This window comes from Rosa chinensis, chromosome 2 (genome assembly GCF_002994745.2).
Source record: "Rosa chinensis cultivar Old Blush chromosome 2, RchiOBHm-V2, whole genome shotgun sequence".
Classification (NCBI taxonomy): Eukaryota; Viridiplantae; Streptophyta; class Magnoliopsida; order Rosales; family Rosaceae; genus Rosa; species Rosa chinensis.
This window is the reverse complement of record NC_037089.1, coordinates 51,650,473-51,666,026: the sequence shown is the minus strand read 5'-3', so window position 1 is coordinate 51,666,026 and position 15,554 is coordinate 51,650,473. Positions and strand designations below refer to the sequence as shown.

The 15,554-nt window shown below is 38.2% G+C and overlaps 1 protein-coding gene across 2 annotated transcripts; it reads left to right on the top strand.

Moving 5' to 3' along the window:
- Positions 1-9,823: 9,823 nt before the first annotated feature.
- On the top strand, positions 9,824-14,820 carry LOC112186295 (pyrophosphate-energized vacuolar membrane proton pump). Of its 2 annotated transcripts, none has more exons than XM_024324654.2 (8): positions 9,824-10,210; positions 11,458-12,032; positions 12,119-12,498; positions 12,663-12,749; positions 12,836-13,166; positions 13,676-14,086; positions 14,211-14,270; positions 14,364-14,814. In XM_024324654.2, the coding sequence occupies exons 1-8, from the start codon at positions 9,958-9,960 to the stop codon at positions 14,568-14,570; spliced, it is 2,304 nt and encodes a 767-aa protein (XP_024180422.1). In that variant the 5' UTR covers positions 9,824-9,957; the 3' UTR covers positions 14,571-14,814. The 2 variants fall into 2 exon arrangements, with proteins under 2 accessions (XP_024180422.1, XP_040369848.1); XM_040513914.1 differs by lacking the exon at positions 9,824-10,210 and adding an exon at positions 11,159-11,295 and having other exon boundaries at positions 14,364-14,820.
- The last annotated feature ends 734 nt before the right edge of the window (positions 14,821-15,554 follow it).

Here is a 15,554-nt window from a genome sequence, read left to right as displayed (position 1 = left end):
ACTCCAGCCTCATATCCTTGAGAAGATCTGGAAATTTCCAGATAGAATTCCTGATGCCAAGAGTCTAGAGAGATTCGTAGGAGTCATAAATTATGGGAGAGATTTCATTCCCAAAATCTTAGGACTAACAGCAATGTTATCTCCTAAAACCAGTTCCAAAAGAAAATGGAACTTCACGGCAGATGATGAAAAAATTGTGAAGCAGATAAAAAATCTCTGCAAGAATCTCCCTCCACTCCAACAACCAGAGGAAAATGATGAGATCATTCTCCAAACTGATGCGAGTGACAATTACTGGTCTGGTGTTGTTCTAGCAAAAACGTCTGGAACTAACATTGAAAAGATCTGTAAATTTTGTAGCGGCAAGTTCAGCCCTGCAGAACTAAATTATCCCACAGGGGAAAAAGAAATTTTGGCTGTCAAGAAAATAATTTTAAATTCTCCAGCTTTTCTTGGAAAACCCTTTACTGTCCTCACCGATTGTGCTAGAGTAAAGAATTTCAAAACATTTAAACTTGATAAAGCTGCTGATAGAGGAAGATTAGCCAACTGGCAATTGTTTCTTAACCAATATGATTATAATGTGGAATTAATAGCAGGAAACAAGAATTATCTTCCAGACTCCTTAACTAGAGAACTGGCAATGTTCAGCCGAAAAGATGACGACGAAGGTCGTAATCCCAGAAGCAGAAGACCTAGGAAAGAACATGAACCTGCTGAGGATCCAAAAGAAAAAATCCTCAAAAGATTCCTGCTAAGTCCAAAAGGATTAGCTTCAACTGATCAATCTCAGGGGAAATGATTGGCTAGCCCGTCTCAAACAGCAGACGGTAAAGGCTCATCAAGACCGTTGACGGCTGCTGCTTTGCCAAAAAGCAGACCTACTCCAACTGGAGTTATAAATATTTTTAATTATGAATTAAGAACCTTTGATACTCCTGTGTTCAGAACTGGCAGGAGACTAGCTTACCACCAGAAAGCAATTCTGGATAATCTCCTATTTTCTTTTCAGGAAAGAAGCAGTGGTCTAATGTTCCCAGCTCTCTTTGCACTAGTTGAAGAACTCTATGAAAATGCTAGGCCACAGTTTGAAGAACTTCATACACAGCAGAGTGCTGTTAGAAAAGAAAAAATTCACTTCCGTGAAGATCCAGAAAGTGCTAGGGTCCCTATCATAGCACTCAAAGAATCAGACTGGCATGAATTCCATAGTCTGATCGGAAGTCATAATTCTGAGGACCGTATTCCTCCAACTCTCTTCATTATTGCAGGACCATATGTTGGAAGATACTTAGTTAATGTTCAAAGTGACATCCTCAAGAACACAAGCTTTGGCTTGTTGAAAATGGTTTTGTCCATAATCTGTAGACTAAAACAAATGATGATCTCAAAGGCTTGCCCCCTATCATTGTCAACACAGTCAAAAACATTAGAAAAAATAACTGCATGCTTCGTCTGAAGTTCATATCCACTCCTCCATAATGGATCCAGAAGGCAAACGGTGAGGTTGCGTATATTTCTCCATATCATTATGTGAGAATTATTCAAATGAAATATCTTCAGCCTGCCTGTGTTGGCTACAATGGCCAACCAAACTCAAGCATCCCATGGATGAAAGCCATGGCTCTAGAATATATCAAAATGATCATCTCTGAAGATATCAACAATACCTTCCTAGCAGCAGGAGAAAAAGCTATTATCACTGCTTACGATCATCCTGACGTAGTCAGCAGTGACCTCTTCCTATCTCTCACAAGAAAGGAGATAGATTCGACACTGGCATGCTTACAGTGGGTTGAAAAGCTAGAAACAGACAACCACTACAAGATGTATGTTGATATAGATGTCGAAGACAATGCAACAACTGCCCGTATGGCGCAGGCAGATAACGACTCGTTTGTCCTTGGTCACAATTCAGAAACAGACGAGAACATGTGAAGCAGCAGGTGTAGAAAGTACCGAAAGAACTTTTGGACTTAAGTTGCTTTTGCTTTTCAAAAGACATGTGAAAAACATTTCACCTAAAGGAATCTACTTTTCCTCGTCCGACCTCCACCAGCAGGAGCACTCAGGAAAGCAGGAATTCACGGAGTCGTTCTGTACATTTTGTTGTTTTGAATTTTAGTTTGGAGTCCGCTCCCTATATAAGGAGCTTTAAGTTTCATTGTAAGACATTTGAAAATTTCCATATCAGTTCTAGATTCGAAAAATAGCTTAGCAATTCTAGATCATAAAAATCGAGAAGAATCAGATTCTCTCAAGAAGTAAGAAAGCTATAGTAGCAGTGTGCTCTTCCCTTCCGGTTTAAGTGTGAAGCTTGCTTTCTTTACAAGTAAGTAACTGTAATCATTCTTATGGATAGCTAAACAGCTTACTAGTTGTTTACCTGAGAATGAGGCTCTGAATTTCTGTAATCATGTTAAATAAATAAATTCTATATGAAGCCCAATATGTAGTCTGAAAATATTTGTTTAAGTTTTGAATCTGCAATTTATCTGTTTATCAGTTAAAAGTTAAGATTGACTATTCAAAAAAAGAGCCTAGAACAACAGTGATTCCGCCCCGAAAGTAACGGTTTAGACAGGATGTCGTTACGTGAAATATGGCATGTTGAAGGCTAGATCTATGCTCTTTTGAATTTTACATTGCAAGCTTGATAATTGTGAAAACAGATAAAGGTAGAAAAGGTTGAAAAAGAAAAAAAAAGAGGGACAATTGTTATACACTTAGAGGAGTACCCAAAACCTGGTCAGCCAAGTACCATCATTTTTGGAATGACCGGGTTTCTTCTTTTGAGGATAGATGATCAGACGAACATCTTTCTGAGGGATAGAAAGTGACAAATCTTCAACTCCGTCCATTATAGGAGCAGGCCTACTCGTATATCATACATGGTACATCCAATCACAGTAATGCTCTGTTTACTTACAAACTCTTTCAACTTGGCGGAAATAATTTTTTTTTTCATTTATATATATAACCAAAAAAGAAAAAGAAAAAATTGGTCATTGTCATTTTATTCCAAATCAGTGCCTGCAATATCAATCAAGTCTATCCAAATCTTAACTGGTGTCTTGGATCCGTTAAGGATGATAAAAATTGGACGTGTGTTCATATGAATCTTGTTCCACTAATACACGTGCCATCCAGAATGATTAAAAACTGACACCATAGAAAATTAGGATTCTCAAACATATTTGAGACCGAAATTGGAATAATTAAATTCTCACAAATCACATGTTGGTGGAGACGTGGAGTCCCTTCAATAGATGAAGCCTCCCCTAGTACCATATTCATTGCAAGATTAGGTATTCAAGTTATAATATCAAACGTGTCAGCAGATTCAGCACACATCCTTTTTTAGAGAGAGAGTGTCTAATAAAACCAAAAAATTACAAAGCTTTGTCCTAATGGAGATTTGTTCTAATTAAGTAGCAACAAAAGCTGTAAATGTTTATCCTAAAAGTTTTTTTTATTTTATATTTTTTATATTAAATCTTAAGAGAATAACAACATAAATTCTATACTACTCTAAACGGAGAACGCGAACTAGTATAGTCTATATAAATAGAATAATGTTAGGTGAATCACCTTTTTAGATACAACTACATCCCATCTTATTTGGCACCTAATGTGACACAATCTATCATTTAATAAAATTCTGTGATAAGTCAAATTTTCTGCTACATCAGTTGCCATCTGGTTCATCCATGAGTTAATGAGGTCCAAACTTTATCCACAATAATCACTCTTTGATCTGGACTACTGATAGTTTTTCCTAAAAGTCTCGATACATCATGAAAGCCAATCTCAAGAAAAACTTGAACTTGTTCTGCACTGTGTCTCAAACTAATCAGACCACATGCAAAAACAACTCGCTATTGATCATGTCATAAGACTGAATTGGCATAATAAAAAATAAAAAGCAAAGAAGTTAAACTTCCTTGAATGTCTTTGTTATATTCTCCTCTATCTTTAGATGAACTGGATGATTTGAGGTTAATTTGCAATTATAACTAGTTGAACGCTCTAAGAATGTACTTTCTTAGTCCCGAAAGGTCTCATTCAAAAGATCACCTATGCAAGGAGGGACCGTCCATGAGGGGCTAAGATAAGTTGTAGCTCACCTCATTTTGTGAAGAGAATAAATAGTTTACACTTATAACATTTTAGATATAGCGACACAAGTTTTTTTTTAATAAATAAGATATCTTAAATTTAACTCAAGATCGACCACTTATTGTATAATTAAAATGTTGGTTCTATTAAACTGTTGTGAATAATAATTATTTCTAACAACAAATTCCTAGATTTTGGCCGTGTTAAGATATAGAACTCAAAATGCACAACCGTTACTACTAAAAATGACACAAATAGTATTCCATCAAAAATTTTGATCTGAGTACATGAACTACTGTTGTCGTCAAAATTAACCGTCATAACACGACCACAACCATGACGCACCACGTCCATAACCTAAAGATATGTCTAGGGCGCCTCTCCATCGCAATCATTAATAATAGAAGAGAAAACACAATGTTCGTGGACGTCGGAAGACAATGGCGTCATACGAATTCAGATCGGATCTGTGAAGCCCGAAAACAACTCCACCGTCAGATAGAGAACCAAGCACAACGTAGAGGTTAGAGTTTATCACGACCATGCATGAGAGAGAGAAATTAAACTCTCACAATCGACAATCGTCTTTTAACGTACACATAATCTTCTTCAGAAACACTGATTTCAGACATTAGATCTGAATAGTGACGACTATAATTGCTGAAAAACACTAGTTAGTTAGCTAGGTCGCTTTCGTCATGAAAGAGGCTGTTCTTAACATTTGGTCCCGCCAGGGTAGAAACCCCAGGCCAGGAGGGTGAAGCATCGAGTAACATGTATGGTGGCACATCATGGTTAACTTATTAGCTGGGTTTCATGTTACAGCTAGCCAACTGGAAACTCATATATAAAACTCTGCGAGTGTGTTTTGGATGGATCGAATCAGGAGAGGGTGAACCAATCCGATTTATTCAAAAGTGAATACAAACAAGCTTGTCCTTGAAGGCGTGAAGACTCTCTCAACGGCCCACACTCTTTTAATGATGAAGCCAACAATTTTCACCCCCACTATTTGTTTGTTGGTTTATGTGCATGCTTACAAAAGGGTCACCTGCCTTGCCATCACCCCTCTCTCCCTCCCACACGTGCTCATTGCACTTGCTTTGGCTTCTTCTCCAGTAATAGGGTGGCCTCCAATAATTAAGCTTCCAATTAGGTTTTTATGTGTTTTTGGTCCACCCACCCAGCATATATATTCACCCTGTTATGATAACATATTTTAACTTAATAATTTACCGATATAAATTTTAAAGCATCCTTTAAAATAATTATAAAAAAAAAAGTTAAAATAGAGATCATTTAGTCATTTAATTGAATCAAATAAATAGATGATTTATGCAACAATTACTACTATTATGACTTTATGATGAATTGACCATGTATTAGAGTAACTAAAATGTCTCCAATTTGTGTTGATTTTTTACAGAGTTGATTTTTACATTACGTAATAAAACTTAAATAGTTTGATTATAAATTTACAGAGTTAAAATCGTTAATAATAAGAGAGAGTGAATGAGCACGTTCACTCAAAAGATGAACTTAAGAACCATTCATAATGATATCTTAACACAATAACATAAAACACCATTATTATGAACAAATGTATACGCTTATATGAAACTCTACAAAAAATGTAATTAGAATAAAAACAGATGACTTAAAAATGATTGAACGATTGTAATAAAAAAAATGATTGAACAATATTGCGACCCTATCAAGTGTTGCAACCGAAAACTGTAGAGCTGGATAATACTAATAATCTTTTGTATAATGTTAGTGTTATTTTCTAATTTAGGGAACTTATATATAGATTTTGGAGTGTAATGAGATATTTGGTTGAGTGGATATAGAGAAGGCAAATAAATTAGTGAAAGGGAATAAGAAAAATAATTTATTAGGAAAGAAAATGAGAATTATCCGAAAGGATGTTGTGCACGCCATTCAACACACGCGGGACGTCAGGAGACTCTGCAACCGCTCGAAAAACAACTCACAATATCTTCAACTACAAAATATGAAACTGGGAAATTATTGTGTGCCTCCACCCTCACCATTACTCTAAAGTCCCAATCATATCACAATTCACATGCATTATCATGCTATTAACTTCCTAATACAGCAATCTACCCAATTTTGATCCAAATGCAGGCCCACATTTGGGATCGCAAAGAAATAAGGGTTACCAATCAAATTATAACTAAGCAATGCATGTGATCCCTCCACACGAACTAACTATGTGTTTGTGAGTTGTCAACTTGTAATGATCAAATGTAAAGAAAAAAAAAATAGGACAATTTTTTTTTTTTTTGGAGAGAATGTAAAAGATCACAGCTGGAGCATTATATAAATTAAGGTCCAAATACCAGCGATAAACATGTCTGTTTACTCGGCCAGAGAAACAAAACATATATAAAAGGAGTTCTAGCAAAACACTAGGGCTGGCATTTTAGGCCGAATGGGCCGAACCAGTCGATTTTCGAACCTGCCTGTATCGCATTGGACCGACTTATCGGCTTACCGACATTTCGGGGCAGATTGGCAGAAGCTTTGCAAAGTTCTTCACTATGTTCTTAAAGACTCAATTGCATTCGGTAGAAGCCCAATACTGAAATAAACTAACCAAAAATTCAGTATACCTATTTTCCGGTTTGAACATTTAACGGTTCGGTGACGATTGCGAATTTGGCTTACCGAGCAATTTCAATTCGATAGCGGTAGACCCAAATTATGCTTGGTTTTGAGCCGAATGCAACCCTACAAAACACTAACCATTAAGGTCAAAAGGAGTGCATGTATTGAAAGTAAAAATATTGCTTGTAGTCACCCTATCCAGAATATAAATGTCACTAACAAGAATTTTGAGGCCACACTTTAGGTGTGCATATTATAGATTTAGTTTCACGGTGCACCTCTTAGAACAACTCCAACAGATTCCCTATATTTTGATTTTCCTCTACTTTAGGCAAAAATGAGACTGTTTTGCTCCAACAGATTCCCTATAACTATCTCTATTTTATAGAAAGAGAGGAGAGAGAAAACCAAATTCCCTATATTTACAGCAAACTCCAAAATTTTAAAGAAGAATATGGAGATTTTATAGATTACTGTAAACTAGGGAATCTGTTGGAGTTAAAGAAGAAAAATAAGCTAAAGGTTTGACTTTTGCTTCTCTATAATACAAAAATTATAGGGAAGCTGTTGGAGTTGCTCTTACTCTCTTAGTCCTATTCTTAGTAAGATAACAACATGACAAGTCTTGAAAAAGCTTACCTTTTAATATTCCCGACTTTTTTAATATTTTATTGAACTTTTCTTTTTTAATGCTAAATGGAATTTTGCTGAATTTGTCATCATTCAGTACATTTGCAAGAGAAGCATATAAACATTGAACCTTTACTTGTACCCGAGATGGTTAAGATTACCCAAAATGCTTGAAAGATTAATTCTCTATATGCCTCTCTTCATCCAACGTTTCATGCCAAGATCAGAAGAATGAGGCATAACGTCGTACGTCCTGCATTCTTAGTCTGGGTAGGATTAGTGGTCCATGACGCTATGAGCACACGGCTGGTAGCAATAGTTGCATTACAATTCAATCATGCTCCATTAGCAATAGTCATGTTCATTACTAAAACAGAAAACCTGTCGTCACTCTAACCTGGAGGAGTGGCCATGATCTGTCAAAATCTTCTCACTCTAATTGGTAGACCAAATCTTAGGTGTTGGACTGGTCTTTGAGTATATACCTTACGAACTTTTTAGCCTCTTCCACATTAGGGTTGTTGGTCCAATGAACATGGATGCGAGGGTTAACGCTTAATTTTTCTTGTTTGTTATAATTACTTGATGTCTTGATGTACCATACAAATTCTCGTAATCAACGACTACAAGGAAAACATGAGTGGCTCACACTATATTATAAGACCAGTAAATGTTTAACCCTATTCTATTATATATATATATATATATCTTAAAGTGTCAGTGAAATTTAAATTCATGACTTTCACAGTGTTATCTTTTTTTTTTTTGATATAACCAACAAAGTCACGTAAAAGACATATAAGTTATACATAATGCAGAGGACAACCAGGTAGGGTTACATTCAGCTGGAGAGAAGATTGAGTCAATGAGGCATAACGTCGTTCTGCATCTTAGAGCAAGTTCACCCGTAGTCAAGAAATGTTAAGGTCGAGAAGTCCAGAATTCGACCCGTCAAGATACTGTTCACTGTCACTGGACATGGGTTTACACCCGTTGTTTTTCTTGACCGGTCAAGACTGTTCATCTTTTACTGTTCATCAATTTTACTATTGGGTCATTACTGTTGGATCACTGTTTCAATTGATACCAACAACCCAGATTAAAGGACTGTTGGAATCAAAATCACTTAAGAAGCCAACGGTTCGATGCCAAGTGTCCTGCCGCCCAGTCAATGTCGCTACGCAACAAAATCCTGCTGCAGGTCGGCCACGTTGCGCTTCTGGATTGGTCCGTGTCTTCCACCCTTGGATTTTGCCGCGTCTATCTCTTCGCAGCCTTCCTGATGTCACCCACGTTCTCCTGTCCTGCAGCGTTGGCAGCTCCATGACTTTGGGCAAGAAAAAAGTCACAGCCTTGCCCTTTTTCTTAGCCTGGGTCATCAAAAGCCATCTTTTGGCTGGTCAAAACACAACTGGTGGAGGAGTGTTTTTGACAATGGCTGGTCAACACATCATCATTCCCTCACTTTGCCCGGGCGGGCAAAGTGATACCGTTGGACTTGCTCTTAGAGTCTAGCTAGGATATTATTTCCATGAGCACAGGCCACATGCTAGTAGCAATAGTTGCATTACAATTCATACATGCTCCAAAAGCAAGTCACATGTTCATCACTAAAACAACAAACCTGTTATCACTCTAAACCTGGAGGAGCGGCCATGATCGTGTTAAAATCTTCTCACTCTAATTGGTATACCAAATCTTAAGTATTGCCGAATTGGTTTGTATACCTTACGAATTTTCTAGCCTCTTCCACATTAAGGTTTGTCGGTTCAATGAACATGGATATGAGAGTTAACTCTTACTTTCTCTTGTTTGTTATAGTTACTTGATATACTATACAAATTCTCATAATTAGCAACTACAAAAAAACATAAGTAGCGCGCTCATACACAGATGTTTAACCCTATACTATTTCACATATTCTAAGGCGTTAATGAGATTTGAACACGCGACTTTTACAATGTTGATTTTTTCATATAACTAACAGAACACATAAAATAGATATGCGTTATACAGAATGCGGAGAGATCAACCAGGTGATAGTACAAACATAAATTAGATGAGACATCACAGGGTTAGTTGCATGTTTTGCTGCAAGCTAGATGTGATATCACAACTCCATAAAGGTTAGTTGCATTTTGGTACATCATGAGGTTGGTGTTGCGAAGCAGCCAATCCCTACTCAAAAACATGAAAACAACAGCTCAACACTGAAGAATTTTGAGTAAAAAAAAGAAAGGCGATTCCGACATCTATGCGTCGAAAATATGCGCCAAGCTTTATTTTTAAGCACAACTCCCCCCCCAACTTTATTATCCACCACTGTCACCATTCTCCAATCCTGGCCGTCTATCAAAACCACACCACACCATACACCCACACCGCAGAGAATCATTTCCCAATATCCTCCTCGAATATGTGATTTTTTTTTCGGAATATAAACCCACCCGCGAGCTTCGCAAAAGGCTCTCCATATCTTTTATCTATCTCTCTCTCTCGCTCGCTCACACTCTCCAGCCTCCCGAGTTTAGTTTTTTTGAATTCTCCGGCGTACGGAAACCTAGGGTTCCGGCGAGGATGGCGGTGCTGCTCTCGTACCTTGCCACGGAGATTGTGATCCCGGTGTGCGCCGTGGTCGGGATCTTGTTCTCGCTCGCGCAGTGGTACTTGGTGTCGCGCGTGAGGGTCACGCCCGACCGCAACGCGCCGGCGGCGGGAACCAACACCAAGAAGAACGGCTTCAACGACTACCTCATTGAGGAGGAGGAAGGCGTCAACGACCAAACCGTTGTCGCTAAGTGCGCTGAGATTCAGAATGCTATCTCCGAAGGTACACCTGTCTTCCTCTACTCAATCCTTTCGACGTTTTATTAGATCTGGTGTTTTGTTTTGAATTTATGATGATCTTTTTTAAGGTTAGAATTGTTTAACTGTGCTTGTTTGCTCAGAAGAGCTCGAGTTTGGTACCTTTGAAAACGGAGAAAATCTAGGAAAGTGTAACAGTGGTTCAGTTAAACTCGGGTTTTTGTGGTCTGCTATATCTCAGCAGCCAATCAAACGGTGTCGTTTGTCTGTGAATGGATGTGTGTTTTTTCTTTAGTATTATTGTTCCTCATGAGTTGGGTGGTGATGAGGATCTGGTTTAGAAATGAGTTTTGTGTTTGAGTACATTATTCAGATCTAAATCTAGAGAAGATAGATTTTTGGTCCTTTGCTCCCATAGTGATAACTAGCAATTAATCATTTTTGTCCTATATAAATTAGAGTGAGTTGGCTTTGTGGGCGTTACCGTGTATTATCATGAATTGAGGTGCACGCACGTGTCACGTGATTTCATGTAGCAAGTGGTGGAGCATCTTTGAGTATAAAAAACTAAGGTTATCTTGATTTTGTGGGTATAGTATTCTGTCCGATTTGTCTGTATCTAAATTAAAGGTTTATTTTTCTTATAAAAAAAAAGAATATCTTTCATAAGGTTTTGAAATGATTTTGTTTCTTTCCTGAAAAAGAAGAGACATGCTATGTGAGCAAATGAGCATGTATTTAGTTTTGCTATTAACACAGGTAGTCACAGTACTGCTGGCAGTTATTACCAACTGCTGGTATTACTTTGACAGCAGTCACAGTCAGTAAAGACAGATTAATTTTTTATTTAAAATATAATTTTTTTTTTTGAAGACAGATATCTTTGCTCTAAAAAGATATGTTTGAGTTCTTTCAAAAAGAAAAAAGAAAAAAAGAAGAAGATATATTTAGGTTGCTGCTAAGCTTTGTTCAAATAATGAGATAAACATGAATCCTTTGAATTCTTATTCCTTCTCTGTGTTAGCCTTTAACCTAACTATATTCTATGCCACTTTGGAATCTGCTTTCATCATGATGTCCTCAACATTGAAGAGTTTAGCTGCCTTTCTGGTGTTAATTTTGGTCCTTTATCATTGGCTTTTATTTCTGATTTATTCAGATTATCTTATAATCTATTTCTTGGCTATGCTCTTAATCTATGTCTGTAGGTATTGGTTGCAAGCAATTAAGTATCTCCATTTTATTGAAAAATATGTGTTTATTGTTGTACAGGTGCAACATCCTTCCTTTTCACCGAATATCAGTATGTCGGGGTCTTCATGGTTGTTTTTGCGGTCTTGATCTTCCTCTTCCTCGGGTCGGTGAAGGGCTTCAGCACAGAGAGCCAGCCGTGCACTTATGATGTGACAAACACCTGCAAGCCAGCACTTGCTACTGCAGTCTTCAGCACTGTTGCTTTCTTACTTGGTGGTATCACCTCACTCCTCTCTGGTTTTCTTGGGATGAAAATCGCCACTTATGCCAATGCCAGGACAACATTGGAAGCAAGAAAAGGTGTGGGGAAGGCCTTTATCGTGGCCTTTAGGTCTGGTGCAGTCATGGGTTTTCTCCTTGCAGCCAATGGTCTTTTGGTCCTTTACATTACCATCAATCTCTTTCAGCTGTACTATGGTGATGACTGGGAAGGCCTTTTTGAGGCAATTACTGGCTATGGTCTTGGTGGATCAGCAATGGCTCTTTTTGGGAGAGTAGGTGGTGGTATCTATACCAAGGCTGCTGATGTTGGTGCCGACCTTGTTGGTAAAATTGAAAGAAACATTCCTGAAGATGATCCAAGAAACCCAGCTGTAAGTATTATTGATTTTTCTTAAACTTTGTCTTTAAGATCAAATTATGGGGCTTTGATGATAAAAGTTTTTGGTTTAACCTTCAGGTGATTGCTGACAATGTTGGTGATAATGTCGGGGATATTGCTGGTATGGGATCCGATCTTTTTGGCTCATATGCTGAATCATCTTGTGCTGCTCTAGTTGTTGCTTCCATTTCCTCATTTGGAATCAACCATGAGTTCACCGCTATGCTGTATCCCCTCCTTGTCAGTTCTATGGGCATTCTTGTTTGTTTAATCACAACCTTGTTTGCCACTGATTTCTTTGAGATCAAGGCGGTCAAGGACATTGAACCAGCTTTGAAAAAGCAGCTTATCATCTCCACTGTTCTTATGACTATTGGAATTGCAATTGTAAGCTGGGTTGCTCTGCCATCATCCTTCACAATTTACAATTTTGGAGTTCAGAAAGTTGTAAAGAACTGGTAAGATCTGTATGAGTTTTGTTACCAACTAAGGAAGTACTAACCTGACTTCAGAATCAATTCATTGGTTCTGGCCATAATTAAGTTTTCATTTGATTGGCCATTGCAGATGGTATAAGATGCATTGGTTCTGGCCCTAATTAAGTAGATGTATTGTTTTGCAGGCAATTGTTCTTGTGTGTATCTGTTGGTCTTTGGGCAGGACTTATCATTGGGTTCGTCACTGAGTATTATACTAGCAATGCATACAGGTACTACAATATATTTTATAATGCCTTTCTTCTTTTACTACTTTCAAGTCCTGTATCCACTTAACCATTTCATCTATTGTTCACAGCCCCGTGCAGGATGTTGCTGATTCCTGTAGGACTGGTGCTGCCACCAATGTTATCTTTGGACTTGCTCTGGGATACAAATCAGTCATCATTCCAATTTTTGCCATTGCAGTCAGCATTTTTGTTAGTTTTAGTTTCGCTGCTATGTATGGCATTGCAGTGGCTGCTCTTGGGATGCTGAGCACCATTGCTACAGGGTTGGCAATTGATGCCTACGGGCCCATCAGTGACAATGCCGGAGGTATTGCTGAAATGGCTGGCATGAGCCATAGAATCCGTGAGAGAACTGATGCTCTTGATGCTGCTGGGAATACCACTGCTGCAATTGGAAAGGTAATTTTTATTTTGGAATGTTCATATATTTATATTTGGAAGTAGCATGTTGTCTTTTTGGGTTGTGCAACCAATGCTTCAGCAGGAATATTCACTTGACCTCTCTTGTTCTGTTTGATCTCTTTCTAAACCTTAGAAATACAAAAATACCATGGCAAGTTTTTTTCTCTCCTTTTCAATTATATAAGCATACTTGTGTGTTTCCAAAGGTGGCTGCAAAGTCATTCAGCTAGATTTTGGTGCTATATTGCCACTATTATCAGTGGTGGTATTGAGTTGGAAGGCAAGTTAATGTGCTTATGTTTTTATTAAACTGCCTTTTGTCTATGTCCTCTGTAAGGACATTCCTCAATTGCTTCATGTTCCGGGTGCTTTGTCTCGGCATTATAGCAACAGTGCCCTGTGATGAGACTTTTGTCATGTTTAGCTGTTTCTATTATATTTTATCTTGATCTATACGAAATGTATTTTCGGTGTACCAATGAATTTATTTGGATATTTGATTCCAGGGATTTGCTATTGGATCTGCTGCTTTGGTGTCTTTGGCACTATTTGGTGCCTTTGTCAGTCGTGCAGCAATTTCAACAGTTGATGTCCTAACCCCAAAGGTCTTTATCGGATTGATTGTGGGTGCAATGCTTCCTTACTGGTTCTCTGCCATGACCATGAAGAGTGTGGGAAGTGCAGCTCTGAAAATGGTTGAGGAAGTTCGCAGGCAGTTCAATACCATCCCAGGACTCATGGAGGGTCTTGCCAAGCCCGACTATGCTACCTGTGTCAAGATCTCCACTGATGCATCCATCAAGGAGATGATTCCACCTGGTGCCCTTGTCATCCTTACACCTCTCATTGTCGGAACATTGTTTGGTGTGGAGACCCTCTCTGGTGTCCTGGCTGGTTCCCTTGTTTCTGGTGTCCAGGTAAATTTTAAACATAGATATTTCAGTATTTTTTTTTTTTGACTTGTTCCAGGTGTCTTTTGATTAAATGAGAATTTTCATTTGCTTAGTAGATGTTGATTTGCAAGTTTGTCCTTCTTATCAGGTAGCAATATCTGCCTCCAACACTGGTGGTGCATGGGACAATGCCAAGAAGTACATTGAGGTAAGCATTTTTTTACCTTTTAGGTTCTCTGGTTATTATCATTTCAAACCATATACATCATTTGCTAATGGGTTTATTTTGGGGTGATTGCAGGCTGGTGCTTCGGAGCATGCAAGGACTCTTGGCCCAAAGGGGTCCGACCCACACAAGGCTGCAGTGATCGGTGACACCATTGGTGACCCACTGAAGGACACTTCAGGCCCATCACTCAACATCCTCATTAAGCTCATGGCTGTGGAGTCCCTTGTGTTTGCTCCCTTCTTTGCCACTCACGGTGGCCTGCTCTTCAAGATCTTCTAAGGAAAGGAGGCTACGCCACTTTCCTGAGTATTGGGTATCTATATTTCTTTTTGTTCTATTTTTGTTCTGCAAGGCAGAGTTTTATCAGCCCTACTTTTGTTGTACCAGTATCTCTATCCTCCCTCTCTTAGTTAGTGTTTCAATTTGATATCAACTCTGAGAATTAATGACGAAAATTAGCTTTCTCGAAATGAAATTTCTCTATATGAAATGTTTTATTCAGAGAAATTGGATGTTTTGCTTATGTGTCCTGCTTGTGTTCGAACCAATGTCTTCCTAGAAGTTTGAGGATTAGTTTGGCGTTTCAGTTTTGTATTTTTAGCTATCGCAGAGAAAAAACATGTACCGAAGCTGCATGATGTCTTCCTACATCATGATGAAACATATACAGGCTCGCCAATTCGCATCAAGGAATGCTGCAAAGCATAGGAAAACCTGCTTGAACTGATTGCTTGGATGCATACACAATGGACTTGCTCGCTTAAGGTTGATAGAAACTGGTGAACCCTCGTTACCTCATTGGTTTCTATAGAGTGCCTTTTAACACCTCTTTGGGTGATTCAAACCTTTTGTCATTTTTCTAATGTGAAACTCAAGGTCAGTTATGTTCTTCTAAACTATGTGATTGGTTATTTGGTAGGAGAGGATTACTGGATGATTCCTTATAGTTTCTGCTCCTCAAAAGGAGAAGGTCTTCTGTGTGGTTGTAGCGCCATGTGGCACTTCAATCACACTTCTCCATTTAAAATGTTACACACATACTATCTTTACAAGTGTTCAATGAAATTCTAAAATTGCTCCACATTTATTCTTCAATTGACTTGCTGCACCACACAGTGGCACAACGACCGTACAGAAGAACTGCTCCTTCAAAAGCCAAGAACCGATTAAAAGAATCTTGACTAGATTAGTTTAGCAAGTAGGTTTATATCAGGATTAAGTGATTAACTAAAACAGCACCTGAATATGTCTCATTGTCCAGAC